Source organism: Pelodiscus sinensis, chromosome 24 (assembly GCF_049634645.1).
Source record: "Pelodiscus sinensis isolate JC-2024 chromosome 24, ASM4963464v1, whole genome shotgun sequence".
Lineage (NCBI taxonomy): Eukaryota > Metazoa > Chordata > Testudines > Trionychidae > Pelodiscus > Pelodiscus sinensis.
Window position 1 is genome coordinate 3493653 of NC_134734.1, and position 10234 is coordinate 3503886.

At 57.5% G+C, this 10234-nt stretch overlaps 1 protein-coding gene across 1 annotated transcript; it reads right to left on the reverse strand.

Moving 5' to 3' along the window:
* Positions 1-5308: 5308 nt before the first annotated feature.
* On the reverse strand, positions 5309-6618 carry C24H8orf90 (chromosome 24 C8orf90 homolog). Its single transcript, XM_075907671.1, has 2 exons — positions 6490-6618; positions 5309-6163 (listed from the first exon to the last, which is right to left on the reverse strand). The coding sequence occupies exons 1-2, from the start codon at positions 6545-6547 to the stop codon at positions 5421-5423; spliced, it is 801 nt and encodes a 266-aa protein (XP_075763786.1). The 5' UTR covers positions 6548-6618; the 3' UTR covers positions 5309-5420.
* Positions 6619-10234: the final 3616 nt, after the last annotated feature.

Consider the following 10234-nt stretch of genomic DNA (forward strand, 5'->3'; position numbering starts at 1 on the left):
CTCTCCTCCCCTAGTGAGGCCTGGCTTCCATGTTTTTTTGGGGAAAAAAGCCTTATTTCTATGTTTTGCCACGAGGTGGCGATCCAGCCATAAAAACCAAACGGCAGCCAAGTGTGCTTGGCCCGGAGCCAGGACAGAGAGGACGGGGCTAGAGGAGGTCATTCGGGGGCAATGAGGATGGGGCCCAGGGTGGCTCGATGCTCCGTCCAGTCCCCTGGAGAGCCAGGCTGGCCTGGAGTTAAATGAGGACACCAAAGAACTGAGTTTGAGCCGTGACTGTGCCACGGAATCCCTGTCTTGCCCTCCGCGAGCCCTGGCCTCCCTCTGTGCCTCAGTTTCCCCTCTGCACCGTGGGATGCAGACTGTCGCTGGTTGTGCCGCACCCAGCACAATGGGACCCTGGTCCCTGCTGGGCCAGGGCCTGCTTCTTGCTGTGGGTCTGCGCAGCACCCGGCCCCAGGGGGTCCTAAACTCTGTTACTCCTTTTAATACAAAACTAGCCCTCCCTTCCCCGGTAGGAGCAGAGCACCAGGGACTCCTCGGAATTACTGGCTTGGCTTAAATAGGGGGAGCAACTTTGTTCCCGAAAGGAAAGAGAGAACGTGCTGGAGACAGTGAACAGCCCCCGTGAGCTGAAAGGGTTGGGGGAGGGGGCGTGACCGGGCCCCACACGGAGTCTTTGGAAGGCCGCACAGTTCTCTGGCGCCATGAACATCTCGGCATTTCTGGAAGCTGCAGGATAAACTTTGCTGTGCAGCTGTTACAGGGTGTCCATGTTCCACCCCAGAGGCAACTGCATTCCTATGCCAGGCAAGTGAGCTCCTGATCTGCCCCGTTCCCTCCTCCCCCCGTGTCCCACCCACACTGCTGTATTTCTGCATTGGCTGAATCAGCCCTGGGCAGCGGCTGTGCTGCTGATCCCGACCAGACAGGGGTGCATGGGTGCAGGGACACACACACACACACACACACACACACACACACACACACACACACAGCAGGGCTCGCACCTTTCACACACACACACACACACACACACACACACACACACACCCTCTCCCCAGGGCTCACACTTTCCAGCAGGGACAGACCCCCCCACCCTGTGCACAAGCTCCAGCTGGGATTGGGGCTGGGAGGGGGGAAGGACGACACTCTCCTTGTCTCTCTCTCTCCATCCAGCAGAGGGCAGTGTCCCCGTGCAGAGCAGGGCTCACCCCGGTTGACAGGGCCACACAGGGACAGAACAAGGATGTTTGATCTGAGGAAGTGGGTCTGGCCCACGAAAGCTCATCATCTAATAAACCATCTTGTTAGTCTTTAAAGTGCTACATTGTCCTGCATTTTGCTTCAGCTACCCCAGACTAACACGGCTACATCTCTACCACACACACACACACACACACACACACACACACACACACACACACACACACACACACACACACACACACACACACACACACACACACACACTCCATCCTGCAAGGGGGCAGGGCTTGCGGCTCCTCAGGGCGAGGCCGGGTAGCGGCGCACGAGGGCGTCTCACGAGGCTGCCACTTTCCACAGAGGGGAAGGTCTGAGCAGCAGGCACCTCTCCCAGCCCCACTCGACGGAAGCCCCTTTCCCCCGTGAGCCGACTCCGTCCTACGTGGACAAGGGGCGTGAGGTTACTCGGCTCTTTTCCCAGACCCGCTCGGGTTGGTGCGAGAGGCTCCCTGGCGCTCGGCCTCGGGTGGTTTAGCCCTTGGGGTGGCGCCGGAGCCCAGAGCTGGTGCCCACCATTGCAGGAGGACATTGATACAAGGGAGAGGGGAGTCAGAGACGACCCCTGAGCACGATCACAGGGTCAGAAAACCTGCCTCCCGTGGCAGGCCTCGAGGCCCCTGGCTTTGCGGTGAAGCTGAACGAGGAGGCGGGTGCGGGGCGATTTGATCCGTCTGCTGGTCGCTGCGTGGCGGGCCAGGGTTTGTGAGCAGGCTCTGACCCAGCCGGGAGAGATCAGTGGCCGGCGGTTGAAGCTAAACCCCCTCAGCCTGGAAATAAAGTGTCAGTTTGTAACCATGCGAGGAATTCATCCCCAGGACAATTTTCAATCTGGTTAGCCCCTGCCAGTATATCTACCTGCTCAGCTGCAGATACAGGCGATCGCAGCTCCCATTGGCCGGGAACGGTGAGCTGCAGCCAATAGGAGCTGTGACCTGTGATCCCCATACCTGCAGACGCACAGGTAAATATGGCAATGCGGGGGCCCACCAGGGGGGTGGATCTGGGGGCCCCCGCAGATCCCACCAGACCCTGACAGACTGGATCTGACCTGCGGGCCGGTGTTTGCCTACCCCTGGGTCACAATGGTCCCATCTGGCCTTAGGAGTCTCTGAATTGATCTAACCGGAGCTGTAGGGAACCAACTTTCGGTGCCCCCGATTCAGTGTGGCCTTTATAGGGCGGATGGACGTGGTGCTGTGACACCAAGCCCTTGTGCTGGTTGGCAGAAGGGACCTTGGTAGGGTTGCCAGGTGTCCAGTATTGGCCTGAACAGGTCTAGATTTTGCGGCCTCTGTCCAGTAAAAAAACCAAAATTCCGGACATGTAAAATGTCTGGTATTTTTTTTCTCGGATGGAAGGCCACTTGGAACATTATTCCCCCACCACGTCTGGCGGGGGCGGGGAGAAAAGGGAGCATGGGAATTTAAAGGCACAGTGACTCTTTTTTTGTGGTTTTTTTTTTGCTTAACAACTTTGGTCCCCTGTTTTTGTTTTTTTGCTCAACCAATTTTTTTCCCGCCATGTTCGGTATTTTTTTGTGAAAGTATCTGGCAACCCTAGCCCATGGTGGAGAAGTGGGAGGGGCTGTAGGGTTTTACAGGGGTGCTTGGGACAAATACATGCTGAATAATTCACCGAAGGATGGCATGAGAGATGTCTGCCAGGAGCCAGCAGGCATCGCCAGTGGGAAATGTGTGTCGGATCGTGCTTCGGAAGCTAGGTGTGCAGCCGGGGAGGAATGCCTGGGTACATTGGGAGTGGCAGGCTCTGTTCAGGTGTGTGTGGGGGGGAGTTTTGTGCTTCTCTCTTGGGCTGATCCCCGAGTACCGTGTCCCTCGGAATGGTCGCCACATCTCACGAAGTCCCCGGCTAATGGAGATTGTGAAACCGACAAGCGTGCGTGACGCTTACAGGAAGGCATGCGCAGGGGGAGAGCGGTTGGGTTTGAACAAAGATCAAAGGCCTGCTTTGCCATAGCTGAGCTTGCAAAGAAGCAGGCCGGGGCCTTCTAGGAAGCAAGCGGCGTGTTTGCCTCTGAACACAAGATCACAGCCACACAGGATGTAGATTGCGGTGAGGTATTTGGGGAAGCAGCCCTTAGCTAGACAGAATGACTCGGTGAATTGCCGAGGCCCTACCATGCCTCTTAGGCGTTTATTTCACAGGTAACCTTGTATATTCGGTTGCTCCTCCGTGCTGCTAGTTGAAAGCTGCTCTTTGTTCAAGACACTGGTCTTTGCTTTCCCCACTAGCAGCTCCCAGGGCTGGGATTAAGCAGAGTGCTGTTCGGAAAGTGGGGGATGCCGGTCTTCGGAGAAACCACCCTGGCGATGCCTGGCCACCCTGGGAGCTGTGCAGGGGGGCTGGGGTGTGCACAGGAGGAGGGCCTGCTCATGGTGGAGTAGAGCAGCTGGCCCATGGCTCGCTCATGTTAAGGGCGGAGGATAGCAGGTGGCCTCCCAGCCCTGGGTATCCCAGGAGCGACGGGGAGGGCAGAATTTAGGAATTCGTCCTCACCCTTCTGTGATGCAGAGCCCGCTGCAGAGAGGGGCTGGATCTGCCCTGTGGAGGGTAGCAATGGGTCTGGATTAGGGGTGGGAAATGGGTTCGGTGTGGAGTTTGGGGCAACACATTCAGGCTGTGTCTAGACTGGCAAGTTTTTCCGCAAAATCATCTGCATCTCATGTAAGATCGTCAGTGTTCTTGCGGAAATACTGTGCTGCTCTCGTTCAGGCAAAAGCCCTCTTGCGCAAAAGGGCCAGTGTAGACAGCACAGAACTGTTTTGCGCAAAAAAGTCCCGATGGCTAAAATGGCGATCGGGGCTTTTTTGCGGAAAAGCGCATCTGGATTGGCCACGGACGCTTTTCCGCAAAAAGTGCTTTTGTGGAAAAGCATCCGTGCCAATCTAGACGCGCTTTTCTGAAAATGCTTTTAACAGAAAACTTTTCCGTTAAAAGCATTTCCGGAAAATCATGCCAGTGTAGACGTAGCCTCACTGTATTTCCATTCTGAAATGGTGCTTCGGGCTCTCCTGCAGGACCAGCCCTGGCTGGAAATCTCCCCACAGGGGCCAGCCGGCTCCTCTCTTAGCAAGGGGGAGCCGGGGGCCGTTGTACAACCACGATGCAGCGTGGCCTCTGACCGGGGCCTCGCCCACAGAGAACACTCCGAGAACGAGTCCCCCAAACTGCAGCTCCCACAAGGCTCCTGGGCCGGATACCTGGGGCTTGGGACGTACCTTCTGTGACCGGCCTTCATCTGGGTGCTGTAGCCTCCATCTTCTGGGGCGGTTTTAATCTCTGACTGTGCTGCAACAGGTGCCAGTGGTAAGGGCCGCTGAGTCCTGCTGCCGGTACCAGGACTGGGGCCCTGGGCCCGACCGGGAGGGACGTGGCTGGCGGGTGGAAGCAGAGCCACGTGCCTGCCCACGTGGCCACGACAGAAGCAGCATCTAAGATCCAAGATGAGCCCAAGCGGATTCCCTGTTACTAACCTTTGCCCCGGGACGCTCTGTGTTCCACTGGGGGAGGGTCCCTCGCCAGCCAAGGGGTGGGGCTTTAGGAAACTTTCCGGCCAAGCTGTAACACAAGGGTCTCCAACCTTTTGGAGCATGAGATCACTGTTTGAATTTAGGTGTAATCCAAGATCTACCTCAAATATCAACACCCTGGCCCCGCCTCCTTCCCGTCCCTGCTCACTCCGGGTATGTCTACACTACCCCACTAGTTCGAACTAGGAGGGTAATGTAGGCATACCGCACTTGCAAATGAAGCCCGGGATTTGAATTTCCCGGGCTTCATTTGCATAAGCGGGGAGCCGCCATTTTTAAAACCCCGCTGGTTCGAACCCCGTGCAGCGCGGCTACACGGGGCACGAACTAGTTAGTTCGAACTAGGCTTCCTAGTTCGAACTACCGTTACTCCTCATTTCACGAGGCCGGCTGCGGCAGCTGGCGCCCCAGGTGGAAGGCGCGATTGGCGCCCCCGCCTGCACGGCTGTCAATGGCCATGACATGAGCATTAAGACGGGTGGCTGCCGGAGTTCGTAAACATCTGGAATATTATTGAGCGTTCACAGGGGCCATGTGATGGATTCGTAAACAGCTGGAGGGTCCAGAGGGGCAGCGTGCAGGGGCACCCCCCTCCCCCGGGGCCTAATGCATGGTTCCACGGGCTCCGGTGGGGGGCAGGAGCCTGGGGGTTCCTAGCGGTGGTGAGGGGGGGTTGGCGCCCCCCACCAGGGCAGCCTGGATATTCCGGAGGGCTTTGCCGTCCTGCAGGAGGAAGGCAAGTTCTCCGGAAGGGGCCTGGGGCAGGCCGGTGACCATGACGACGTCCGTCCGCGTCGGGGGCGTGGCGGCAGGTGCCCCCTGGGCAGCCTGGCTGGCGTAGCTGAGAGCCAGCTGCTCCAGGCGCCGCTTCTTGAAGAAGGCCTGGGTGGTGGCGTGCAGTGGCTGCAGGAGCCGAGGCACCGGCTGGCCTGGATGCAGGAAGAAGTCGAAGCCGGAGCAGTCGGCCGGGCTGCCGGACGGCTGCGGGGACGCCTCCCCTTCCGCCGGCCAGGTGAACGGGAAGGGCAGGGTGAAGTCCTCAGTCAGCACCCGGATGGCGAAGTCGTCCTCCTTGCCAAATTCCTTGTAGGCCCGCTGGATGCTGTGGAAATGCACCTCCCACTTCTTGGGGTCTCCGTCGTAGATGTCTGGGAAGGCGCCCGGCATGGTCTGGACCAGCACGGAGGGGGAGGACACGGTGGCCTCCATCAGGCTGCAGCTTGGCAGAGCTGGCTGGGGGCAGATGGGCGGTGGGGGCAGCAGGAATTCTTGCTGGCTGCTCCCTTCTCTTCCTCCCTTGGGCTTGGTGGCGGCTGGGGCAGGCGCAGCTGGGTTCCCACCATAGCCTGCAAAACAAGGCGAGAGTCCCAGTACGGAGAAGCAGGGAACAGGCAGCGTTGTGTGGACTGGAGACCAGCATGGGGATGGGGGGATGGGGAGGAAGGCTGGAGAGACCCGCTAGGCTGGAGAGACAGCCGAAGAGAGACAGGATGGGGAGGTGGGTCGAGAGGCAGAGAAGCTCGTGGCTGGCGTGACCAGGGGGCGGTGTACCTCCGCTGAGAGGGGGAGAACCATCCGGCCTGCATGTGGTCCTACCCCGTCCTCTTCTCAGGCACCCCCAGAGAGGACGGGGTCCCTCCCACGCTCCCGGCCCGGGTTTGCCGGTCAGTACCTTGGCTCGGAGGCAAGTAAGTAAACTGGCCTGGGGCAGAGGAAGCCATTGGCCCCATGGGACAGCAGAACCCCCGGGGACTTGTTTACCGCGTCGCCTGGGCGATGCCGGGCTGCGTGGTGACGTCACACAGGAGAAAGGTGAGGCGCGCCCAGCAAGGGAAGGGCTGTCCCAGCTAAGGCACGACTTGCCCCCTCTTGCACCGCACCGGAGCTCTCTGCGGAGGGGCAGGCTTTTCCCAAAGGGCTGCCCAGAGTCCACCTCCGGGATGTGCAGGTGGCGCTTCGTAGGCAGGTGTCCCCGGGCAGGGGCAGCGAGAGTCCGGTGCACCGTCTCCCGCACGAGCGTTTCGCACGTGCCACCAGCCCGCCCGCAGACGTGGGAAGACTTCCCATCCCTTTTACACACCAGCTGTTTGGCGGTAACTCTGCTCCCGATACAGTCTCCCCACGTCGGAGCTTTCAGCGTAACAGGCACCCGGATGAAACCTCCCCCCCTCGGATCCTCCGTCTGACACGAGGTCTCGGTCTTCGTAACACGTGTCCCTTGGAGTCTCCGCTGCTTGGGAAGCACGGCAGCCCCTGTCCAGACACCTGCCTGCAATGTGGCAGGACTCTCTGTCACGGCGCCTCCTGCTGGTCACTCAGGGAATCAGCTTTTCCACCCTGGAGCGCCCCCTTTGGGCCGGTGTCTCACCTACTGTTACTTTTTTCCCTCCATTTTGTGATAGAACCCGCGTCCCTCCCAGACAGTGACTGCCCTGACGCAGGGTCCCCACTCTCTGGGGTCCTCCCTCCCAGGGAGCCCCCAACGCTCTAGACCAGGGCAACTCAACTTTGGCATCCCCGGGGGCCACAATGATACTCCCAGCACATGCCGAGGGCTGCAACTTACGTGTGGTTGCATAGACATGCAAATATATATGCAAATATATGCAAATAGCTTCTTGCACACTGACGGGCATGAATATGAAGATTAAGGCAAAACTACCCAACACACAGGCCCCGTTTAAGTCAGTTCTGCTGATATTAATAAAATGCAACGTTGACCCAATTTCCACCCATACGACGGCACTTTTAATGAGCAATGACAGTCCTGCGAAAATGCATCTCAACAGGAGACCGTTCTATTGACGCCTTTTTTGTTTTGGCTCCCACCTGGGGGCTGCGTGTTGAGCCCCACGGAAACCCAAACTGCACCACGGGCCACAAACAAACGGGGCACAGGCCATGTGTTGAGTAGCCCTGCTCTAGAATCATAGACTCCCAGGGCGGGCAGAGACCTCTGGAGTCATCGAGTCCAGCCCCCTGCTCAAAACAAGGACCGACCCCAACTCCATCATCCCAGCCAGGGCTTGGTCCAGCCGGGACTTACACACCCCTAGGGATGGAGATTCCACCCCGTCCCTAGGGAACCCAGCCCAGCGCTTCCCACCCGCCTAGGGAAATAGTTTGTCCTACTCTACAATCTAGACTTCCCCAACACCCACCTTGCCTCAGTGACCCCCACCTTTGTCATCTAGCCCCGGCCTGGGGGCAAACAGGCATCTGACATGGCCCCTCGTTGACAAGGGGGGGTGACCCTGCTGTCTTCTCCTGCCCTGGCTGTGTCCCTTAATACCCTCAGGCCTTGCCTCGGGCCCTGCAGCCTCCCCAGGCCTGCTTTGTCTCAGGAAGGCCCCAGCGTCCCAGGTCCCTCCTGCTCCCCAGCTGGAGCAAGAGTGAATCAGTCTCCCCTGCCTTCCAGGGCTATGTCTACACTGGCGGGTTCTTGCACCAGAAATATGCAAATGAGGCTAAGCGTGGAATATTGCCGAACCTTTGCATACCTAACGGGCCGCCATTTTTTGCAGAAGAGGCTCTTGCGCCAGAAGGAGCTGTCTACACTGCCCCTTCTTGCGCACGAAAAATCCTCTTGCGCAATGTCGCTACGCTGATTATTTTCAGGAAAAACGGCATTGCGCAAGAGGGGTTTTCTTGTGCAAGAAGGAGCCGTGTTGCCAGCTCCTTCTGGCGTAAGAGCCTTTTCTGCAAAATGGCGGCTCATTAGGTATGCAAATGAGGCTCGGTGATATTCGCCGCTAAGCCTCATTTGCATATTTCTCGTGCAAGAAGCTGCGAGTGTAAACATAGCCCAGGTGTTCTACAGCCCTCAGCTGGGCCCTAATTGGCAGTATCTGCCTCAGCTGTGGGCTCCACACTCCGCCCTCTCTTTTAACCCTTAAAGGGGCAGTGCGGGGCAGATGCCTTGTCAGCAAACCCAAGTTTAAGGACTGGGCATCCTATATCCCAGCTCAGGGATTCATCACAGGTGAGGAAGATGGTCCCAGCTTTGACTAGCTGGCATCTGACTTTCCCTGCTCGGTGAGATCCAGCAGGTAGGAATTATTAGGAAAGGGATAGAAAATAAGACCCAGAATATCTTACTGCCCCTGTATAAAACTATGGTACCGTACTCCCACATCTTGAATACTGTGTACAGATGTGGTCTCCTCACCTCAAAAAAGATATTTTGGCCTTGGAAAGGGTTCAGAAAAGGGCAACTAAAATGATTAGGGGTTTGGAACGGGTCCCATATGAGGAGAGGTTAAAGAGACTGGGACTTTTCAGTTTAGAAAAGAGGAGACTGAGGGGGGATATGATAGAGGTCTATAAAATCATGAGTGGTGTGGAGAGGGCTGATAAAGAAAAGTTATTTATTAGTTCCCATAATAGAAGAACTAGAGGACACCAAATGAAATTAATGGGTAGCAGGTTTAAAACTAATAAAAGGAAGTTCTTCTTCACACAGCGTGTAGTCAACCTGTGGAACTCCTTGCCAGAGGAGGCTGTGAAGGCTAGGACTATAATAGAGTTTAAAGAGAAGCTGGATAAATTCATGGAGGTTAGGTCCATAAAAGGCTATTAGCCAGGGGGTAGAAATGGTGTCCTCGGCCTCTGTTTGTCAGAGGCTGGAGAAGGATGGCAGGAGACAAATCGCTTGATCATTGTCTTCAGTCCACCCTCTCTGGGGCACCTGGTGCTGGCCACTGTCGGCAGACAGGATACTGGGCTAGATGGATCTTTGGTCTGACCCAGTACGGCCGTTCTTATGTTCTTCTGTAGGTATCCCTGTGGTGCCCTCCACAGGCGGGTGGTGGAAAGTGTCCCTGGTTTGTGTCTCTCCCGTTCCGCTCTCCTGCCGCCTGGGCCATTTGAGGCAAGTAAACCCGACCGCTAGCCAGCTCTGGTGCTTCTTTCTGTTCCCGCCGGCTGTGTGGCTCCAGGTGGCCCCGTGCCCCGGAGTGCAGGGAATCGCTAGCTCCCCAGATCCCTGCTTTCCTGAGTCTTGCTGTGCTGTCCCCGTTGGACACTGAAAATGCTGGCTCTTTCCGTACCCACAGCCAGGTCTGACATTTGCCCATCTCCCCCCCCCCCCCGATGGGGCCGAGGGACAGACGCCAAGAGGTGAATCAGAGGCGCTGTCGGCTTAGCTCATCCGGCAGCACCTTCCCAGCTGTGGGAACCGAATCGTGGGCATTAGCTCTTCCGGGCTGTGGCACTGGGGCCCGGCACTCACGGACGTGTGGCCTCCTCACAAGGCAGAGACCTACACGGCTGCTTTGCTGGCTGCCCTCCTCACACAAGCCCTCCGGCAGCCCACTTGCTGGTGAGAGACGCCATGTTCAGGGAAGCAAAAAGAGGTCTCAGTAAGAACATCAGAATAGCCAGACTGAGTCAGGCCAAAGGCCCATCTAGCCCAGTGT

Bases quoted from the DNA above. Each gene is read 5' to 3' on its own strand.
- C24H8orf90 (XM_075907671.1), bottom strand. From the start codon at position 6,547: ATGGGGCCAATGGCTTCCTCTGCCCCAGGCCAGTTTACTTACTTGCCT. The intron at 6,164-6,489 runs GTACTGACCGGC...CTTGTTTTGCAG, and splicing joins TTACTTGCCTCCGAGCCAAG to GCTATGGTGGGAACCCAGCT.